This window comes from Chiroxiphia lanceolata, chromosome 6, assembly GCF_009829145.1.
Source record: "Chiroxiphia lanceolata isolate bChiLan1 chromosome 6, bChiLan1.pri, whole genome shotgun sequence".
In the NCBI taxonomy this organism is placed as follows: Eukaryota; Metazoa; Chordata; class Aves; order Passeriformes; family Pipridae; genus Chiroxiphia; species Chiroxiphia lanceolata.
In genome coordinates, this window is record NC_045642.1 from 39,397,380 (window position 1) to 39,420,578 (window position 23,199).

General features: G+C 45.8%; 2 protein-coding genes across 17 annotated transcripts in view; one reads left to right on the forward strand and one right to left on the reverse strand.

The window, feature by feature from the left end:
* Positions 1–6,258: 6,258 nt before the first annotated feature.
* Positions 6,259–10,690, forward strand: INSM2 (INSM transcriptional repressor 2). The gene has a single exon (XM_032692468.1). The coding sequence runs from the start codon at positions 6,259–6,261 to the stop codon at positions 7,681–7,683; it is 1,425 nt and encodes a 474-aa protein (XP_032548359.1). The 3' UTR covers positions 7,684–10,690.
* The window catches only part of RALGAPA1 (Ral GTPase activating protein catalytic subunit alpha 1), a 140,527-nt gene continuing 127,166 nt past the window's right edge, over positions 9,839–23,199 (reverse strand). For 6 of the 16 annotated variants that reach the window (XM_032692466.1, XM_032692463.1, XM_032692455.1 and 3 more), the window contains 2 exons: positions 12,730–12,844; positions 9,839–11,216 (listed from right to left, as the gene is read on the reverse strand). In XM_032692466.1, coding sequence (XP_032548357.1) covers positions 11,120–11,216; positions 12,730–12,844 — 212 coding nt within the window. In that variant the 3' untranslated portion in view covers positions 9,839–11,119. Of the gene's footprint in view, positions 11,217–12,729; positions 12,845–13,099; positions 13,103–21,593; positions 23,072–23,199 lie in introns of those variants that run through there. The other 10 variants (XM_032692465.1, XM_032692461.1, XM_032692453.1 and 7 more) reach the window with 7 other exon arrangements.

The following is a 23,199-nucleotide window of genomic DNA, read 5'->3' on the forward strand; positions in this document are numbered from 1 at the left end:
TCCTGTATGGCAACTGCTAGGGATCACTTATGTTTGCAGTACCTGGAGCCTGATGCTAGTTTTGAGTCCCCTGCCTGACTTTGGAGTAAGCAGAGCTAAGTCCTAAGAGGAAAAAAATATCTTCAAAACAATGAAATATATGCTTGATGATTTTGGCTTTGTGCTGCTTTTCCCCTTGGGTTCTGCTGGAGACACCTTCCAGCCACCACTGTCCTTGCTCTCTGTGCGGCTGCTGGCTCCTGGAGGGGGGAGTGCAGCTGAAGAGGGGCTTTGGCTATGGATCATCCTAAAGCACTCCTGTATTTTTGCTTTTCCTACCTCATCAGCCAGCAGAGCTTTTTGTCATTGCCCCCCAGGGTTGCCCATGAGTGTTTGCCCACCAAAACCAGGCAGAGTCTCCAGCCTGATACACCTGCTAAGAGCCAGTGCTGCAGCCTTGCCTCTGAAGCTTCATGTACGATGGGCATTTGCCAGGTTTCATTTAGGGATGAACAGGGTGACTAGGCTCAGAAGCTGGAGGTGCACTATCAGAAAAGAGCAGCAGGTCTCTGGCCCAGTGCTGCCTTGCCTTTGCACTTCTCCATCACATTCCCTGCAAAGAGATGAATCACCATTTCCTTTTGGGAGCTATCACCCTCCTTGTTGCTTTTCTGAGATGCAGGCACCCAGATCAGATGTGCTTTATTTCCTTGTAATGCAATTTTCCTGCTTGTTTCTCTAGGGTGCTGCTCTGCCCAGTTGTTTCTCACCATCTTTCTATGTTGGTTTGCTTGTCTTCTCCCATTCCCTACCACTGGTTTTCCTTAACATCATCTCCCATGCTCCATCTGCCCCCTTTGCAACTGTTGCTGGCAATGGTGACTCCTGTGCTGCCATCTGCTGTGCAGTGGCCAGGGCATACCTGCACCTTACTCCACAATAAATGCTGCCATTCCTTTGCATAGGCAAGCAAAGATGCAATGCATACTCTGGCAGGAAGTACCTGCAGTTCTGGACGGAAAGGGACCTGGGAATTTAATGGGACCTGGAGAAAACGGAGGGAGAAATTGACAGGGTATTATGGAGTAGGGATGGCAGAAAAGTCTTGGGCAACAGTCTCGGGGAGTTGCCTGTTGCACCTCTGAGTCAGAGGAATTTTATTGAATAAGGTGGCCTTGGCACAGGAGCATGAAAAAACTGTTGGAGGAGAGAAAGGAAGAAAAGGTAAATATTTTCCTGAGGGCTCAGCTCTCTGCACCACATCCCTGCAGAACTGAAAGTGCTCCAGTGCCAGCACAAGAGCAGGATGAAGTGTGACCATAACAAATTAGAGTATTTGTGGCTGTGATTCACCTGGGCCTGGTCTCTGCTCTCCAAAAGCCTCCTAGATTGAGCCCTTTTGGGAAATCAGGCAAACCACGTTTCTCTGTCCTGCCTGAACTCTACTGAAGGCAGGTATGGGACTTCCCAGCCCAGCATGTATCATAGGCACCAGTCAAGAGCTTCATTTCTCTCACCTTTCTGCTGTCTTGCCTTCTGGTCTCTTCAGTTGTCACTCTCTTCACATACAGACCTGTCCACCTGCCAGCACGTACATCTGCACCAATTGCAGCTGGGCCTTGGCCTCCGTGAAAGCCACTATTGCTATCCACATAATTAATAACCACAACCTTCTGTACAAGATCTTTTTTCAGTAAGTTGCAACATATAATGATGCTTGTAGGGAACAGACTGCTGAGCATCTCATGCTAAAGGAAGCCAAATCTTCCTATTATGCCATAGTGAAATCAATAAATATCTCCATTGCAGGCAAATTTGTCATGGCAAATGGCTTCAGCCTGTGGGGTACAAGCTGAAATCCAGCTGAAATCTGGATGAAGTAACGAAAGTCATAATGGTCTCATTGAGACTCTCCGGTAACTTGTATAGGTTTGGGAATGTCAAGCTGCTCCCTGAAGAGGATCTAGTGTCCCTGTGATGGGCTAATGTGGATGGAGGTGGGGAAGAACCAAAACACAAGAGTACTCATTTGGCCCTTACGCAGCTGCTCACTCACAAAGTAAGGACTGGAGCCACAGCATCACTGTCCTCCCATTATCACCTTAGTGACAGCAGCATGGTGAACTCACAGCATCACTTCATTTGTGAACAAAGAAGAAGGTTGAATATTTTCATAGTGTCTTCAAATCCCTTCAAATCCCTCTAGCCCAACTACCTTCACAGAACAGTGTTTTCTACCTTCCCTTATGGAAAGCTTTTTGATAATATTTGAGCAATGAAGAAAACACAGCAGCTGTTAACATCATTTTCCCTTTGAAGCAGATTGTCCTCAGGTAAAGCAAAACGCAATTAAGGTACTGGCAAAGTCAGTTATATTAGACAATCCATATCCTCATAATGCAGATATTTCCTTCAATGTCTGTCACCAGCATCAAATCCCCAATCACAGCAAGACAATTGGCAGCCTCATTTTGGGGGGAAGATGAAATGGCTTGTGTTGTCACCAAAACCAGCCTGGATTTTGTTTGTGTAAATCTTGGAGCCTGGGGGTAGTATCGCTCATCTAACTACATTGCTGGAGAGTCATGTATCAAGGACAGGCTTCTGAGGTGGCTTCTGTCTCTCTCCTATTTACTACTCCATTAATTACAAACCAGATGTCAGGGGAAGATTTAAAAGTCAACTTCATTTGAAATTCTGCAATATAAAAAACTCAAGCTACAACAATTTTTTTTTTTTGTGGTGGGGAGAGAAAACATGAAGGAGAGGAATGTTCTTTAATCCTTTGCTCATAGTTCTTTTCTATTTTATTTTTAACTCTTATTTTTTAAAGTTGTGGTTATTTTGTCTTTTACTAAATGGCAAAAGGCATTTCTCTTTTTCCTTCTGCCCCCTCAGCCCCCAGAAGGTTTTTCTTTGAGAATCAGACTTCACCCAAGACCTTCTCCCTCCCAGCTGGAATTTCTGTCATACATTCCTTTTGCTGTTTATGCCCCAAGACTGTTCAGAAACATAAATGCAGCTGCCTACTTGCTTGACAATTAATGAACCATGTTACACCTCCTTTTCAGTGTCTGCACAGGCTTCCAGTTGTCCTGGGGCTAATGGAGGCATGGCTGGGGCTGAAAGGAATGGTATCCCTACCTCACAGCCAGAGATGACAGTCACTGGATGGCTGGAATGTAGAAGGACCTGGGCGATGAGATGCTGGTATCATACTCTGGAGCTGCCTGGGTAGTCAGTTGGAGCATCTTCCAGAATCACAAAATCATAGAATCATTTAGGTTGAAAAAGAACTTTAGGATGATCGAATTCAACCATAAACCTAGCATTGCCAAGTCCACCATTAAATCATGTCCCTAAAAGGCAGCATCAACAGGGAGGCAGAGCACTGCTGTACTACTCTTGTTTCCATTCCCTGACCAGAAATGAGGGGATGGACTGAGGAAGCAAAGAATGTAAGAGGAAGAACTTGTTCCTCTTTTTTTCATTCTGCCAGTTTCCCATTCTGCATTTTTCCACTAGAAATTTGATTTCCTATTTACTGTGGGATTAACCCTTTGGTTAATCTAAAGTCATCTAAGGATGACTCTCATGTGGAAGCGGCCAATATGTTTAATCAAGGCCAACCCGATTTTATCAGACTGTAGAGAACACAGTGTAAGGTCAGGAGCAATAACATTGTTCAGTTCCTTGCTTAGGAAAGCTTCAACCTTAAAGAAAGTTTCCCTGTTGTATAATGTTCAGGAGGGTGAGGTGCTGCACTCTCATCTATAGGATGGGACTAATGGAATGGAATAATCCAGTGGAAAAAAAGTCCAGCAAATTTCTACAGGATCTGTGTATGTGTGTGTGCACAAAATTGTTACCTATCTTTATAAATCATCAGAATTTTCTAATTACAAAGTTTTTGGAAGGAGTAAAGGACGAAGGCAAGAAGATAAACCCATGTAACAGTTCAGAAAGCTTAGAAGCTGCAAGAGCTGGATGTTAATGCCAGTTGTCGGGGTTACACTTTCTTGTAAATGTGGGGAGGGAGGAGAAATAATCTGTAATCTTCTAGTGGGAGCCAGAGGACTGGGAGTCTGTACTGGGGCAGGGACAGCCTAAGGAAACCAGTATATTTATTGAGAGAAACAAGTCACGAGGTGGCTGTAGCAATTTGGATCCCAGTGCAATTTTGTCAGAGATCTGAGGGCACTGGCACATGCTGCAACAAGACCAAGGATAGGATGATGAGTTCTACAGTTTCTACAGATGATCACTTCTACCTTACAAACTGATCATAAACTGGAGGCAAACTGAGAAGGCTAAAAGAAGGCTGTGCTGGAGGGCACTGTGGAACAAGAAAGAGGCACAGACAGGCACCTAATAATCACAGGGAAGAGCTGAGAAACACAGCCGAAAGGGCAGTGGATGGAGAGGTGGAGCAATGATTCCACATGTGTGACTTCAGGAAGGGAGACTCTAAGCTTCCCCCAAGCCTTCCTGTGATGTCTGGGCCACGTCAGACCATGACATGGGGCCTAAATAAACTCCAATGCAACTCCAGTCTACTGGATTTTACTTGAAAAATGTTTAGAGTTCCAGTAAACAATATGTCTGCTTTCCAGCTGGTGCTCTGTCTCCTGCTACTGTGCAGGAAAAGGCATCGTTGGGTTCCTCACCCCTTGGGATTGGAAGCTGAACTGAACATTTCAGAACTGGACATTTTTACCCCCGACTGTTTTTGCAACATGACAAAAGTAAATGGAACTTTAATAGGAACATTGTTTACAAGTGGAGGAGGAACATATAAAATAGTGGATCTGTAACCAGAGACTCAGTTATTCAGTGAAAAATGTAGCTGGGAAGTCCAGTTACAAAGGTAAAAATTGTTAGATAAAAATCATACAGGCAGTGGAGTGACCCAACTGCACAAAAGTGTGGCTCATTGGTCCCAATTACAGAGGTTTGTACTAACAAAGGGTGATCTCTAGCCTGTGGAGTTCGTAATCTAATCTAAGATTCATTGCAATCATGAAAATGGAGGAAAATGGGCAGTAATGTAAAACATGATTAAGACTTTGTTAAACAAATATTATCAGAGAACTTACACAAGTGGATGAGTGTTTTGAGCTGGTGGGGTGAGTTCTGGTCTTGCATGAGGGCTTCAAATCTTCCTTACCACTTCTGGAAAGCCCCTGTATTCAAAAGTGTTGTTTCTCCCTTTCTCCTGGTGCTCTTTACTTCTTCCGGCTAGGGGATGCTCCCAGCACGGTGAGTCCGATCGTCTTACCCTGGCAAGGGATGTCTGTCTCTGAGCATGAATGGAGCGAGCTTTCGCCCTTTCATTTCCAATGGCACGCCATCTCGTGTATACTGCGGGCAGAAGGTCTACGGACGGGACAGCACCGTCATGCCTCCAAACCCGGGCTCGGGTTCATGAGCGGTCAAATAGGAGATGCTGGTACGGCGCGGTGGGGCCGCTGCCAGTACACTTCATTGCGCGGTGGAACAGAAGCGTTGCTAAAAAGGCGATTGGTGGTTTAGCAAACACAGCTCCTGCCTCGCTCCAGAGGCACACCAGCTGCCACCAGGATCTCAGCACCCACGAACGGGCCGGGAGTTGCATCGGGGCGGCGTGGCAGGGGAGGTTCGGGAGCTTTTGCATCACACCTCAGTCTTTGCCTCCCCTGGGCTCGGGAGGCTGCCCGCGGGTGAGGCTGCCAGGGGACCACAGTCACGGCCACTACGCAGAGCCGTGATTTAGCATTTTACGCGAAGGTGTCAGCCCTGCTCTTGCATTGGGAGCTCACCGCAGTACCAGAGCTTTCTGGTTACTTGAGGGAAAACTCCCGATGTGGCGGTGCAGGCGGACGGAGCCAGTTCCCAGCTCTGGCTCCCGTCAGCGGAAAGGCGTGCGGGGCGGTCAGTGCGGCCCCGGCGGCGGATGAAGGCTCCGGTACAAACACCCACGACAGGCGCTCCTGCTGAGCCCTGCCTGGCCGCTCGGCCGAGAGGCCGCTGCCGTGACCCAACCCAGGGTTTCTCCCGTCTCTGACCCGTTCCCGGCCCCACATCCCACTCAGTCTCGCAGGGCGCCGCGGGGTGCCCTCCCCGGGACACCCCGCCCGTCCCCGCAGCCCGAGCGCGCCCGCCCCGGCAGCGCCGGCCCCAACTCCTCATTGGCCGCGGCCGCCGGAGGGCGGATGACGCCCGGGCGGGAGCGGGCGCCGGGGGTATAAAGCCCGGGCGGGCCGGTGGCGCTGCGCTCCTGCCGCCCCGGATCGCCTCACGATGCCGCGCGGCTTCCTCGTCAAGCGCAGCCGGCGCCCCGGTGGCTCCTACCGGGCTCGCCCGCGGGAGCAGGACCCAGACCGGGACCCGCCGCCCGCCCCTCCGCCGCCGCCGCCGCCGCCCCCGCCGCCCACCGCCGGGGACAGCCCCACCGCTAGACAGGGGGCGGAGGAGGAGGAGGAGGAGGGCGAGGAGGAGGAGGGCGCCGCCGCCGCCGCTTGCCCCGCGACGTGGCCCCCCGGCGGCGGCTGCAGCGGCCCCGGGGTCACCCAGCCGGAGGGTCCGGCCGCTTGGGGGGCGACGGGGCCGTGCAGCGTGGCGGGGCCGCGGGCGGCTCTTTTCGAGCGGTGCCTCAGCTCCCCCGCCTCCGCCGAGTCCTTCCCCTTGGCCGCCTCCTTCCCGCCCGCCGAGAAGCTGCTGCTGCAGCCGCGCACACCCCTGCCCGCCCCGCCACCGCCGCCGGTGCCCGCGCTGAAGCGGCCGTCGCGGGCCAAGACGCCTGCCAAGAAGGGCAAGGCCACGCGGAAGCTGAGCTTCGCCGACGAGGTGACCACCTCGCCCGTGCTGGGGCTGCGCATCAAGGAGGAGGGGCCCGAGGGCCGGCCGGGACCGCCGGCGGGGCGCACGCCGCTGGGCGAGTTCATCTGCCAGCTGTGCAAGGAGCAGTACGCGGACCCGCTGGCGCTGGCCCAGCACCGCTGCTCCCGCATCGTGCGCGTCGAGTACCGCTGCCCCGAGTGCCACAAGATCTTCAGTTGCCCCGCCAACCTGGCATCTCACCGCCGCTGGCACAAGCCGCGTCCCGGCCCCAGCGCCGACGGCGCCGCCGCCTCCCCGCCGGGCAAGGAGAACAGCCCCGAGCGGCGACTCCGCGGCCCCGCCGCGCCCCCGCCACAGCCCCCGCCGCCGACCCGTCAGCACCGCGGAGGCGCGGACAGCGCCGGCGGCGCCCCGGCCGCCCCCGGCCCCGGCCCCGGCCTCGGCCCCGCTCACAGCGGCGCTCCCGGCCCCGGCGGGGAGGCGTTCGCCTGCCCCTGCTGCCAGAAGCGCTTCCGGCGGCAGGCTTACCTCCGCAAGCACCTGGGCACCCACGGGGCAGCGCGGCCGGCCGCCTTCGGCCCGCCGGAGCGCGGGCCCCTCGCCTTCGCCTGCCACCTCTGCGGCGCCCGGTTCCCCTCGGCGGATATCAGGGACAAGCATCGGCTGTGGCACGCCGTGCGGGAGGAGCTGCTGCTGCCGCCGCCGCCGCCCGCCAGCGTTCCCGAGGGCGGCGCGGCGGGCGGCGAGCGGCAGGGCTTCCCCTGCAAGCACTGCCCCGCCACCTTCTTCAGCGCACCCGGGCTGGCGCGGCACGCCAGCAAGTGCCACCCGCCGGAGAGCAGGCAGGTCCTGCTGCTCCAGGTGCCCGTCCGGCCGGGCTGCTAGGCCCGCGGCTGCCTCGGTGGGACTGCTCCGAGGGCCCGGGCTAGCCGAGCGGGTCCTGGCCACGCTGTAATTCCTATGGAAAGTCGCGGCTCTCACGGTTATGACGGCGGAGAAAGCCGCCCGCGGACTCCCGCCCGCCGCCTCTCCGGCCGGTGGGTAGCGATGCGCGCCCCGCACGGGCACGGCAGCGGGCTCAGCCTACGAGCGGCACCGCCGCCGCTCCACGGGGCCGGCCAGCAGCACTCACACCGAGCCCCGCACGGGAGGGAGGGCCGCGCAGACCCCCAGCTGCCGGGGCGGCTGAAGGACTCGGGGCGGCTGTGGGCACGATCCCGGGTGAAGAGTCCTGCCAGCGTCTGCCGGGAGTCGCGCAATGCCCGGGCGCCGGGTACGGGCCCACCGCTGGTATATCTTCCGTGGCGACTCTCGGATAGAAAGTACAGCTGTATATACGGTATTTAAAGAGAGGAATTATTTTTCGTGAGAAAAGGAGCCTGATCTAGTGACCTTGTTTTAATAGCCTTAGCCCCTGAGCTTCAACACTTAAGTTATGGTGAGGTGTTTTGTTTGCTGTACTCTGTACTAAGATAGCCGAGAAAGTAAATGTTCATATTAAGTCAATGTCAAGTCATATAATAGCTAGTATGGGAAACTAATTGTGCTGTCTGCTTAATTGAAATACAAGGTGTTGATCTATGTATGCATCTCCTGCTTACTCTGTGTCTCTGTACTCTAGCGACTGTGTAGTAGGCAAAACACGTCTCTGGCAGTTGCCCATTCCAAAACCTGCTCTGTTAGTGGTTTGTTAGTGCAGCACAGACAGTAGCCAGGAGCGCAGTTCAGTGTCACCTGGCTGGGCAGTGTGTGGCCCTGCCAGGCCCTGCATCGTAGGCAGGTAGAAAGGACCCCGTCTGCAGCTGGCCTTTTCAGGAGGCCTCCGACCCCTCTCCACTGTGAGCTGCGCATTTGATGTGAGTTCCTCCAAGTCTTGTGAACAGCTGAAATTAGGACATGAAACAGTCTTTAGACGTTTTGCTAAAGTGCAGATGACAGGCTACCTTCCTTCTCCCTAACAACACCTACTTTTAGCAAAGCATCCTGTGGTGTGTTCCCTGGCTTTGACAGTGCTCTGGCCAAATGCTTTGAAATGCTGTTGAATTTACCAGCTACTGACATTTCAGACATATTTATTTATTTATTTATTTATTTACTTATTTAATTTTTCAGTTTGAGTGCTTGTTTCTAAATGTTATAGCAGATGAGGCTAAAAACAAGGGCAAAACAATTCAATAAAAGATTTTAAATGTAGCTCACACCTTTTTTCAATTCAGCAGGGCAAAGTGGGTCAGCTGGTGATTTCTGAAGAACCAAACTGATACCAGTTGTAGTCTTTGTTCTAACACTCTCTCTGAAATAAAGCATGTAAAATATTTCAATCTCTTGTTAGCATCCTCTAAAGCCATTATTTCTGTCATTTTACATTTTGCTTCACACAAAAAAAGATTCAGATGTATCATGCCCAAAGGCTGCAAGCAAGTGATAAATGCTTTGTTTTAAATGCGCTTCACAGACTTTTGTCATTTTAGTGCCAGGACCTGGACAAATGAATTAAAACAATATAACCTAATATAGCCAAGATTTGCTCTCTGACAGAGGAGGCTAAACTCACATCTCACTCTTCTGACAAAAATAAAACATGTTTTAAGTTGTGCATTTTTCTGTCATTTGTTGGTAACAATGGCAAAAATGCCCATTTATGCATTTAATGGGTTCACTCCTGGAGAAGGTCACTATGTTTATTTAAAATCATCGTTCTCCTTTCTCCACTTGTGCAGTCAAAGATGAAGGGTGCCAGACTACACAAATGTGATTATTATTAACTGCTCCTAAAATCAGCACTTGAACAACCAGCCTGCAGGAGAGAACGTCCTGTGCTTTATATTACATGCAATGTATTTACTAGATCTGGGGAAAAGTTTTCAGTCTGGCATTCTTTTGATGCATTGGGAAAGAGCTCCTAAGAACTCATATACTTATTTATACAAATGAAAACCAAGCTGTGTATTGCACTTAATTGCTCCATATCTATGTAGCACACAATTCTTCCATAAACTGGAGTAAGAATCTAGTCAGTGAGGTGAATGACTAATATGCAAAAGGTGGTAAGAATAATTTTATTGTATTATTAAATAGCACGTCTTCTTTTCAACCATTACAAATTTGTTGATACTACATGAATGACAATACATAATTTCTCTTTTTATTGTTGCCCATATGATATATTTACACATGCAGTTAGTACCGATGCCATGCTACATTTTGTTAACAGCATTTTGTTGTTTACTAGACTCAAAATGTGAGCATTTCACCTTTTGTAGGAAAATACCTCTGGGTGGGTGGAACTCGTGCACTAACCTGCGCTCGCAGGGTTGAAATCAACAGCATTTCAGGCCAGGCTCCCGGAGCATGTTCCCTTTTCTTCCCTAGTACCCATCATCACAGCAATGAATTTCTATTAGGAAAGTGTTTGTTTTTAAATTTTTTTTTAATGTAAGAAAAAAGAATATACATCTAGATGGAGCATCCCAATGACAAAGGCTAAAACCCATGAAACTTGATAGCATTTACTATTGATACCACTTGGAAAAGCAAACATTATAAAAATATTTGGAAGCCAAGCATAAATAGAATTTCAGCACAGTGATTTTTTTTCTGGCATAGATTATCTGCAGAGTTATGAAATGATACATTGCTTTGTGAAGAAAGAATTGGTGCTATGAGTAAATTATTTCATTTGGATTCTGTAATGCTTGAAAGGCCATTGAACTATTTTATTCTCAACATAAATAATCTGTACACATCCTGTGCATTAACATTGTGACATCTGACAAAGACTTCACATATGCAATGTCAATTTAAAATTGTACATTCATTTTCAAATTGTACATATTTCTTTCTTTGTTACAGAGAAAATTGCAATGGGGCACAATAAATACAGTGTAATCCAGCTGCAGTCTCCAATTCCGTATGTAACTCAAGATCAACCAGAGTTAAAAATGACTACTGTTGAGATACCATAATCATCCACGAAGGTAAAAGGTGCAGAAGACAAACTGCACTGCAATTGAAAAAAAAAAAAAAAAGGGCAGGCAGACTGAAGTTTGATAAAAAACCAATGCTAAAATATCAAAGTAAAATTCCAGTGTCACTGTTTAAAATAAACATACAGAAAAGGAGTATGCAGGGCACAGGCACACACACATGAGAGACATTACTCTTGAGTGAAAGGTATGAGCAGTGAAAAAAACCCCGGCGCTGAGTTGCTGCGGGAAGGGTGGCCAATTGCTGTTCACTAGAAAGCTTCAGGCATCTCGCCACTTAGGATTTGTTGGCTGAGCCAGAGGAGCGGCGCAATTTCATGGACATGCGGCTCTTGCTAGTCCGAGGAGACATTGGAGAGGCTAAGTCTGTTCCATCCACCTGTGCTGTTGCTGCTGCTGGAGTTTCTCCCAGCTGAGTCTCTGGGCAGAAGCCTGAAGAGGACAGCAAGAACCAGATGGGTCAGTGCCGCCTTCCGCACTCGCAGCGTGGGATCTCTTAGCAAGGGGCAGGGAGGAATTTCAGTGCTGCTGTCACTGCCACAGCATCTCCTAGCCCTTTACCAGCTGTGGGTGATGGTACTGCTCATGGAGTTAGCAACTGCCACAAATCCACCCCTAGAGAAAAGATGATGCCAGAAACCTCTGAGCTATGGGACTGCAGAACCCCCTCGCTCTCAGCAATTGAGGCAGCACTGAAGTGGGAGATGTTCTCCCACTAACCAGGAGAACAAACACCTCCAGTTCCCTCACAGGGATGGGGAGTCATTATTCAAACCACAACCCAGAAGAATCCAGTCTTTAATGAGAACATGAAGGTTAACAGCTCATTGTGCATGAAGGGAGCTCTAGGAATGCAGCTGAAAAGGTGGAGTGAATTTGGGGCCAACTGGGAGAGCAAAACATCTTCTCCCATCCCAACTTTAGTTGGTGTTTCAAAAGGCAAATTCCTACAGGGCCCACAAGGCAGAAGCTTGAACAGATCGTACTAACTGGAGGCACTATACGTTAATGTTTCTTTGTAAAAGGAACAAGATGAATTTGAGACAACAGTATGTAATTCATTAGCCCAGTGCCCAGAGCTATGCTCCAGTGGGCCCTGAGTCCTCACTGCAAGGGGACAAGGCTTTTCCTTACAAACAGTCTGTCTCCAAATCTTCCATAAAGATACAAAAGGAAAAGGAGAAAACGTGAAATCAAAATTACATTCTCCTTTCCATGTTATAGAAAATTAATATGATGAACTCCCATCCATAAAATTAAACTGCATTTTAATTAGCCATTCAGAGAGACTAACAGTGTGATTGAACTCAACTACTTCAGTTGCCACTGAAGGCTTCTGACCTGTGTAAATTACGGACAGAAAGTCCTGCAGGTGTTGATGGGGAAACCCCTGCTGACTTCAGTAAGCCCAAAATCACCTGCTATTTCTTCCACATCATGCTATTATTGCTAGTTCTTTAAAAGGGGTACAAAAATAATTCAAAACTGGTCATGATTTATTTTGAAAGATTCCTCTAAAATCAAGTGAGGTCATCAGGTAAGAAGTCAAGGAGTACATTTAAAACATTGTCATAAACCTCTGGTATTTAGTGACCTGGCTGTCCTTGTCTGGTCCCTCACCTGCCTGCTCCAGAGGGACATCATGGTACTTTCTATCTTCAGACTGACACAAACCATCAGAGTGACAGGGGAAAGCAAGGACTGTTACTTGTTCCCCAGCTGGTGACAGTAATTCTGTTCATGAACTAGGTACTTCATTGCCAAACAATCTGGAAAAGCATGATAATGTCTGACTCACTGTGCCTTACAGAAAAAGGCAGGCAGGGAAACATGCATTTGCATTTTCTGAAATTCTATCTTGTTCTGATTTTACAAGGAATTAAAGCATTTCAAATGGTGGAAATTAGAGAATAGAAAATAACCGTTGTTGTTTTGCACAGCATACCATTCACAGCTAGCGTGAAAGACCTTCCGTTTCAAGCCTTTGCCCTTTACCTTGATGTGGCCAATGCTTTCTAGTGGAGGTTTTGGAAGGAGAAGAAATATCACAGCATTTCTTTCTTTGTTGAGAATGAAGAAGTGATGAGGAAGGAGGAGTGGAAAGAAGTGAGGAAGGGGGAGGAGAAAAGATAAAAGATAACAGGTGTGAGACATGAGACACGAACCGCAGAGATTGAAGGGTATTAACAGATGAGCACAGAAAACGGAATTTCGAATTTCATTATGCAATTGCTGCTCATGCTACAGGTTAAAGAGAGTGATGAGTTAGTTATGTGCAATGAAGCAACAGCTCTGAAATTCAGCATCATACTTACCAACTAAGCATTAAAAGAAAAAAAAGGAAGGGAGAGAGAAAGAAAAGAATTCTATAACATTTTCCAGATCCAGCAACCTTATTAATAGCAACTGAGATACATCCTAAACACTGTTTGAAATGCTTGCTTAACATCTGTGAAAACAGTTAAATACTCACACACATACACACAATCGAGAAGAAAAAACAAATGACAACTCGATGTATGGCTTCTGCTCCCCAGCTGTTTCACAGTTGAATATATTAAAATTATAGCCAGCCTCAACATGAGACTCCTGAAATCATGTAAAGAAGAAAAACCAGCTAGTTTTAAGCTAGTTAGTCTGCATCAAAGGGTTAAATCCTAGTGTGGAATTTTATCACAGGGTGAATAAAGAAAACCTTAACCTGCCCTATTATTTCAATTAAGGTATTATTCTGGTCGTAGCTTAAAATTTTGTTTTTAATTCCTGCAGACAGAAGCACAAATTCACATGTAATCACATTTTTTTAAGAAACTTAGAGCTATTGAAGAACAGAAGTCATGTAAAGTGATTTTCACATCTGAACATATCACACCAGAAGAGTGAAGAGTAACAATAATCAACAGACTAATTATTAACTAAATTTCTCTGAATTTTAGATAAGCACATATATCTGTATATACATACATACGTACATACACATGTGGATATTAAATGTGGTATATTAAAATTTTGCAGGTTTTGCTTCCTCTTCATAGTTTTAAAATTTTCAGTATAAAATGTTAGCATCTCTGTCCAGAATTGTCCTGGTTCTGGCCATGACAGGGTTAATTTTTGCAGAAAAATGGGGCATGGCTAGGACCCAGAGGTTATTCGATACCACCTCATGTCATTTTTCTGGGGATGGGGGAAGGGCTGCTTCCAGGTCAGCATAGAGTGTTCACCTCTTTCTTGTACCCTCTGTCATTAGTATTGTTGCTGTTACTGTTTGTTTTCTTATCTCATTGCTGTTTCCAGTAAATTGTTCTTATCTCAGCCCATGATCTTTACCTTTTATGCCTCCAATTCTCCTCTGGAGCCCACCACAGGGGAGGGGAAGAGGGAGGAGGAGTGATGGTGCAGTGCATGCTTTGGAATGGTTTCAGTGGGAACACTAAATTGGAGAATACCAATCCTAAACCATGACAGCCTTATTTGGTGCCTAATGAAGGGTCAGATCTGACCAGAGTAGGTTGGGAAGCAAACGTGATCTAAGCATTAGTTGTATTAGGTCCAGAGCCACTGTTCACAATGTTGCTTGGTCTGTTCATGTGGGTGCGGTACTGAACCCCGGATATGTTTCTGCATATGCACTATGTGCCCATCACAGTGCTCTTTCTTCAGAGCAGGGAGAGAGACCAGGATTGTTATGTGGATGCACTCTGTGTTTTCAGTTTATGATATTATAATATCAAGGGCAATGAGGGTCATTTGGTATGTGTATTCAGTGTTGCTCTCTTACCCCCACCTTGGGCGGCACCTCTGAGAGTCTATGAGGGGAGATCTCATCACTCTCTACAACTCCCTGAAAGGAGGTTGTAGCCAGGTGGGGTTGGTCTCTTCTCCCAGGCAGTTATCAGTAAGACAAGAGGGCATGGTCTTAAACTGTGCCAGGGGAGGTTTAGGTTGGATATTAGGAAGAAATTCTTCACAGAGAGGGTAATCAGGCATTGGAATGGGCTGCCCAGGGAAGTGGTGGATTCTTCATCCCTGGAGGTTTCTAAGATGAGAGTGGATGTGGCACTTAGTGCCATGGTCTAGTAACCACAGCAGTAGTGGACCAAGGGTTGGACTTGATGATCTTGGAGGTCCCTTCCAACCCAGCTGATTCTATGATTCTATTAATAATTGTTCCCATTCTGTGGGAAGACAAAGGAAGGATGATTTTCCTCAGCTTTTCACTCCCCTTTTCTCCTTTAGGCTTGTTATAACAGCTTTTGAGAATTCTGAATTCCCTTTGGATGTTAAGGAAAGCGTGCTATGTTGCTACATCTCCTCGATAAAATCTACACCATGTCTTGAATCAATATGGTCAACACCATGGCTAGTATTAGGACAGTTATGAGTTGGAGGGTGGGAGAAAATGGGTATATTAAAATGGTTTTGGGGAAAATTATCAGCTCCAATGATTTGGAAGTTCACCCCTGAACAACTACAGGACCCTCTTAAAGTGACAGAATATTTGCAAGGAGAATGCTGTGACAACTCCAGAGAGGGGCAACTTATTGCAGTATGTTGGGCCCTGGCTGGTGTTTACCAGACACAGTTCAATATTAGACAGCACGATCAGGGGAAGGAGGAGGAAACCAGACCAACAGGCACCATGGCCACTCAAACTGCAGCTGAACCAGGGGAACAACCTGTGCCAGTAGTAGTCACTCCCATACAGAAGAAGGAATCCAAGAACAAATTAGTTCTCTTAGTGAGGGATGAAGAGGAAGCAGGGCCCTCAGAACAGGAGCAAGAGGCAGGGCTAGAGATAATCACCCGATCCCCATCCCCAGGTGAGCTGTGAGATATGTGAAAAGATTTCAGCCACCAGTCGGGAGAGCCCCTGGTGACCTGGCTGATGCTGGGATATCACAGCCCATGATACAAAACTAGATGGTAGTGAAGCCAAGCAACTGTGATCCCTGTCCCAGGGCATGGGCATTGACAAGGTGATTGGGAAGAGGACAGAAACTCTCTGCCTCTGGAGGCGACTCCTGTCAAGCATGAGGGAAAGGTATTCTCTCAAGGATGATCTAATGGGGTGTCCAAGCAGGTGAAAGGCCATGAAGAAAAGTATCCAGTACCTGAGAGAATTGGCTGTGCTGGAAATTCAGTTTTTAGGAGTAAAATGACAAGATAGTCATCAGATTCCAATGGATGTGGTCAACAAAATAGCAGCTATGTCCCCACCAACCAGGAAGAAGGAAACACAGGCTCTTCTAGGTGCTGTGAGTTTTTGGAGGATGCATATTCCAGATTACAGTCAGGTTGTAAGCCTTCTTTATTTTACGACATGGAGGAAGAACAATTTTAAGTGGGGTCCTGAACAACAACAGCCTTTTGAACATTAAAAAGAAGCTTGTTCATGCAGTAGCCCTTGGGCCAGTCAGGACAGGAATGTGAAACGTGAAGAATGTTCTCTACATTGCAAGCCAGGGAGAATGGTCCTTCCTGGAGTCTCTGGCAAAAAGTACCCAGGGAGACTTGAGGATGAACTCTGGGGTTCTAGAGTTGGGGATACAAAGGATCCGAGGCCTGTTACACTCCAACTGAAAAAGAGATCCTGGTAGCTTATGAAGGGGTTCAAGATGCTTCAGAAGTGATTGGCGGTAAAGCACAGCTCCTCCTGGCACCCTGACTGCCAGTGCTGGGCTGGATGTTCAGTGGGAAAGTGCCTTCCACACATCATGCCACTGATGCTATGTGGAGTAAGTGGGTCGCACTGATCACACAGTGAGCTTGAATAGGAAACCCTGGTCTCCTAGGGATCTTGGAAGTCATCGTGAACTAGCCTGAAGGCAAAAATTTCAAACTATCATCGTCATCATCATCATCAGAGAAGGAGAAGGTGACACACGCTGAGGAAGCCCCACAGTATAATCAGCTACCAGAAAATGAAAAGCAATGTGGTCTCTTTACTGATGGTTCCTGCTGTATTGTAGGGATACATGGAAAATGGAAAGCTGCTGTATGGAGTCCCATGTGGCGAGCAGCAGAAGCTATTGAGGGACAAGCTGGATCAAGTCATGTTGCAGGGGGATTTGATTTTTGGGTGAGAACAGTCTGTAATGTTGAATTGTATAACATTGGTTGCTGAATGACACTACCACTGTATGTCATAACTACCATGGACAAATGAGCATGGACTGCTCTGGATACACCAGTCATGAGCTCTGATGCAGCTTGCAACCAGCCAACAGTACACCAGCTCCTCTGCCCTGGAAGACCTCTAGGACAGATAGAACCCACAGTCATGGACTAAGTGAACTCAACAGACATCTTGGAGGGATGGCCATTGACTATGGAAATGATACTCATGCTTGTGTATAGATACTCATGCATCTATATATATACGTTGATTCCTTAAACTCCTAATGGGTTTTTATTTTTCTAATATTTGTAAGCCTTGTAAGTTTTATAGGTAGATTTTAAAAGCAACAGCCCTCACTCCCTTGTCCCTTTCCCTTTCCCTCTAGCACCCTTAGTTTACACATTCCTTAACACTCTTACCCCATTCTATGCTCCCTATATCACTCCTACCCCTGAATACAGCAGAAATGTTTAGTCTTTTGTCAAGGCAAGGCCTAGATTGTTGGCAGAACAGCGTATCAGGGCCTCAACCACAGAACACGGTCAAAAACTGGGTGACTATGTACCCTTCGTGCTCTGAAGAAGATGAAGATGGGATGAAGAGAGGGTCCCAAAATACACCCCAGACCCATTTTCAGCGGGTGGACCCGGGGTGATCCAGAGTAAAGGCCACAGGGTGGACACATTTGGGATTGGATGGATGGTATTATAAAATGTAACCTCTCGGGCACAGGGGCGCGCGCGTCGTAACATCTTTTGCCTTGGCATAATAAATCCTTTCTTATCTCACCCCTAATTAACTGCTCCGGGAGATTTTTTCAGCACCTAAATCCCACGGCGACAATGTATACATTTGGAAGGTGTAGGATTTGGGCATGACACAGATGCTATGGAATAAGGGGTGATAATGTCCTGGTTCTGGCCATGACAGGGTTAATTTCTGCAGAAAAATGGGGCATGGCTAGGACCCAGAGGTTATTCGATACCACCTCATGTCATTTTCTGGGGACGGGGGAAGGGCTGCTTCTGGGTCAGCATAATGTGGCGGAGGGAGCGGTTGGGTATTGTCAGGGGGTTTCCATGTGAATTGTTTGTCTCTTTCTTGTACCTCCATCACTAATATTGTTGCTGTTACTGTTTGTTTTCTTATCTCATTGCTGTTTCCAGTAAATTGTTCTTATCTCAGCCCATGATCTTTACCTTTTATGCCTCCAATTCTGCTCTCGAGCCCACTACAGGGGAGGGGAAGAGGGAGGAGGAGTGATGGTGCAGTGCATGCTTTGGAATGGTTTCAGTGGGAACACTAAATTGGAGAATACCATTCCTAAACCATAACAACAATGAAATATTTAGTTATCCAAAATATAAAACCAGGGTTAAATATGAAGGCTTTATTGGCAATTGATGTGAATCCAGAAAGTTCTATAAAATAAACAAAATAGATGTGTTTGGATTTTTAAGAGGTTGAAAAATGTCAGGAAGTGATCCATATTTTTCTCCTCTTAGGCTTGACAAGTGACAAATATCATAGCCTGATGTGCTATGATATTTTGGGGCCATAATGTAAAGCCGCTTTAATTGCTTCTGAACAAGGAGGTCGTCAACAAAGTCGAAATGTGACATTTTCACACTCCATTTGAAAAATTTTAGGATCTTCTAATAATAGTACATTGGGTTTTTTTGCTCAGAAATTAACTATTTAAATCTAAAATGGAATATTAGCTCCACACAGACTGAGAACTAAGGTGAGCTGGAGGAACCTGGAGGTATCATAACATACACATTGCCAAAACCCATCTTGCCCATCAGTTCTGACTTTCAAAGGTGAAAAACTCACTGAGCAGAAGCCTGACAGGATGCTAATGTTAAGACAGGGTAAGACTACTCTCAGTGCTTCTGGCTTTATCACACCTCGTTGTCTGGATCAACGCTGTCTTGAGTGCTGTCTCAGAATGACCACAGAGGAAAATATAATTTTTACACGTTGGTAGATTCTGATGTCTTTTAAGATACTTCATCATATCCCACCTGACCTTCAGGGAAGAGGGCAATCATTTTTGTACAGCTTGTGCCCTGTGCCACGCTTACAAATTCCACTACAAATTTGGCCAAGTTGTCTGTCATGTTCAGCAGAGCCTTGATAGTGTCAAATTAATTAAGCCTCTCAGAAATTTTGTGAAATGAGGAAAGGAAGTGAGAAGCAGATGTAGAGAGAAAAACTGCAAAAGCAGCTGCACAGAAAGGCAAAGAGGTGAGGAAAAGATGGTCTAAAGACCTGGGAGACCAGAACTGGTAGAAGAGAAAGAACTAAGAGGCAGACATGAGAAAGAACACAGCAAAAAAAGATTAAATTTGTGGCAAAACAGCAGCCAAATCCATGTCCGGTGACGAATGCTCTTCAGAACCTGACTGGAACCATGCATGTTAGGTAAGCCTATTCCTCTCTGTCAACTAACATCTGTGAAACCCACTGGCAAAATTCCCAGTCTTTCCACTAGTGAAGATTCAGGCAGAGCTCACCATTACTACCAATTATTGTCCTATCTCAGTCTGCAGGAGGTGGTGGTGGCTCTAGAGGTTGCGGTTTTGCTTACATATCATGTGGTTGTTAATCAGTGTTACAGGATTTCTATTTTGCCCTATGCTTTAAAACAAAAATTGAAGGAATTACACAAGCAAATGTCACAAGAAAGTAAAGTCAAAACTTCAAAAATTAGCATCCCCTTGTACGATGGTTTTTAATTGGACAACCATACTCTTTTTTTCAGTGGACCCATTTCATTAAATGTAGAAAGTTGATCTGTTTGGGTTTCTAGCAGTCCACACTGAATTTACTGCCTCAAAGTGCAGTACCTTAATGTATCTTCACTCAAGTGGTTGATTTAAGGACAACAGTTCAGAAATGCATAACGTTTCAGCTTCAGCTGTTCCAATATGACATTCCATTTGGAAAATGTCAGTAAGTTTTGAGGTTTTGCTCTGATTTGGAATGAAAAAAAGTCTTCCTGAGTTTGGACTAGAGAAGGGATAATGAGAATTTCTTCCAGTCCTTCCAGACACAGTCCTCATTCTGTATTTCAGCTTTACTTCCAATCACACAAACACCATCATTCTCATCTGTGACGGGGTGGTACAGGGCCAAAAAGGGCACTAGTTCCAAGTTTCACAACAAGCAAGCAGCAAAAGAAATTTAGATGTGAGCTGTTAAATTTGATTTTTTCTTGTGCAAGGCTGAAGCATCATTACCTCTACATTCCACTGCTTCCCTGCCTGTATGATGGCATCCCCACTTAGTTTGGGAGTGGGGCAGCAGAATTGTTCTGAACGCAGGCTTGAGAATACAGGAGTGATTGCTGGGACCAAAAAGTCTGGTGCTTTTGTCAAAAGGAAAATTCTATGACTAATGTAGAGAGGCTCCTTCTCTATAAAGTTTACTGTAATGAGGTACTAGTTTAAGTAGGAAGAAAGGGAACAAAAGAAGATAGAGAAAAAACAAACTGAAGATGTGAGTACATTTTAAAGCTCAGAATCTTAGCATCATGAGGTCAATGTGCCCTTCAATATAATTGAGCTTACCATTGACAGTTCCCTCAACCTATTCTGGTGTCACAGAGATCTGGTTCACTCAATAGCTGCATAGGACGAGTCACTCTATTTAGCAGAGTATTTGCAATTACACTATTTAACAGAGACAGCATAACGTAAAAAACACAGAGGCAACTGAATTACATTCTGTGCTTAAGTACAGGTAAAACTCAATTTTTTGAAAATGTACACATCCACTACACTAGTCAGGTTCCTAAACATGGGAAGGTGGACTTGTCAGATATTTTGACAGGGCAAACTAAGCTTCTAGATAAAACAGCAGCTGCCACAATCACATTGTATTGAAGAGCACCCATGGTAAAAAAGAAAACAGCTTTTGTGAAGGGCTGAGCCTTTGATAAAATATGTTGAGGAAATACAGTTTGTTACTGAATGGCATTTTCTCTATTTGCTCCGATTATCATAGTTCAAATGACAAAAAATGGCATGCTATAACTGGTCAATGGTATCACAACAACAACAACAAAATGACAATACCTGGTGATGGGCTGTAGAAGCCTCATAGTTTCTACAGATCTTTCTTAGATGACAGAAATGTATAGAATATTTTATAAAATTAAACATATTCAGCAGCTGTAAACTTGGAGATGATACAATTAAAGAATCAAGTCTATAATATCTAAAATGTGGATTTTTTTTCTAGCCTCTTCTGTTCAATTATTTTTCATTAAAAGAACTCTCAGACATAAATGAAATATTTTGTATTTAAAAATGTGATGTGTTTTTAGAATCTGATCAGAAATTTTGAGATGACATGGACAGACAGCCATGTTGGGCAGACAGCCTGCAAGGTTTTGTCTGAGTCATCCTGGGGGTGATGAATGCACGAGGATTCCCAGGCAGGATTCCAGCACCACTCCTATGTTCAATCCTGGCATAGTTCAGTGCTCTGTACATCTTTCAAGAAATCCACCTGTTGCAGGGGCCCTGAAAACTTGGGGATATCTATTTTTTTAATAGCATACCTAGTGGACTTGTGGGACTAAAGTCCATCAGAGATTTGGGTCATCTGTAGCAGCCTCGGTCACAGGTCTGCCTTCACTAGAACTGGAAAGCAGTGATTTCTAGGCTAACCCCAAACCCTGGGGCAGGTAACTGCAGTGTCATTTTATACCAGACTCAGGCTTTACAATTTGTGCCCTCCAGAGTCGGCTTGGAGGTAGATGGTGTGGTGCTATTCCAGGCACTCTGTCCTAGAGCTGAGCATAAGAGTTTCAGGATCCTCAGACAGAACGAGGATCAGGCTGCAAGTGGGACTGCCAGAGCATCCCGTTTCCCTGGGCTGAAACAAAAGCTCAGAGTCAGGCAGATCCGGAAACATGTTCTTTGACTCTAAGTTACACTGTGCTGCAAGTCCATTCTAGGAAGCTGCTGGCTGCTCCTGACACTGATGTCTTGGTCATTTGCACTGCACAATGCAAGGTTCAGAAGAACGTGGCCCTCAGGACAGGACATCATGTTTTGCGGTATGTAGACACACACACACACACATGCAGATGTGAAATACATCACAAGCTCCTATTAATGAGATTATTAAGTTTGATAGAAAGGTTAAGATAAAAATCAAGTTTCTAAAAAATCATAACCTCACTTCGGGTCATGTTAGAGAATAGAAAGTATGACTAGGACAATTTTTAAAAGAATATAAGAATTGCCACTGTAGAGCAGAGTACTCTGATGCACCAAACTAGCACAGAAAAGCAGGTTTGCTTCACCCTGAAAGAAAGAACTAGAGGAAGAGGGCGGAAGGACTTGGTTTGGAATGAGGTTTCTGAAAATAAATAGGCAGAACTGCTATAAGTGCACTAGGATATGGAATATATACTAGCCATACAAAAGTGTCTGGTGTTGAATACTTACTAGGTCCATCAGGCAGGAAATGCGGCAAGGATTGGTATCCCTGGTTATTGTTTTAATGTTTCTGGTTACAGATTTTTCCCATTCAAATGTTTTCATACATTATGTTATTCTTTTTTATACTGGTTTAATTAGTTTTATATTACTTTTAATTCTGTTTCTCTTTGGTCTCAACTATTTCCACTAGCATAACTATACTACTTATTATACTTTGAAACTGCGCCTCATCTCTAGTTATTGTTTATATTTTCAAGTAAAGGAGTGTCAACATTTTAATATCTCAGTCATTCTTTCTGTAGTCCTATCACAATTCTTGTATAACTTAGAATTAATTTCTGCATATATTTTTGCGATTGAGAAACAAATTTTCAGGTAGCAACTTGCCAAATTATTGTTACAAAATTTATCTCATTTAGATTTACAGCTTTTTCATGGAAGCATTTTGATTATCATTAAATAAAGTTTTTCTGAGCCAGAATTTCAAGTGTTACACATTCTTCTTCTCCTTCTCTCCTAGGTTATCACTGGAGAATGTCTTACAACATCAATGAAAGACAGTACAGGGTACAAAACACACCACTGCCATCCAGTACTACTTGTGCATGCTAAGAAACAAAGGTCAACACAATAAAGTGTTACTCATTCAACAACTGTCTCTATCATTAGTTACCTTAATCCCAGAACCAGTGTTAGTGCTTCATGCAGACCTGAGGTTAGTAAAAGACTAAAACTTTTAGAAGATGTAGTGGTCATTTCTCAATCAGTGTGAATTGTTTTTTTTAGTGTGAACAAGGGTAACAAGGAAAGTTTGCATACAATTTGGTTACAAGCTTAG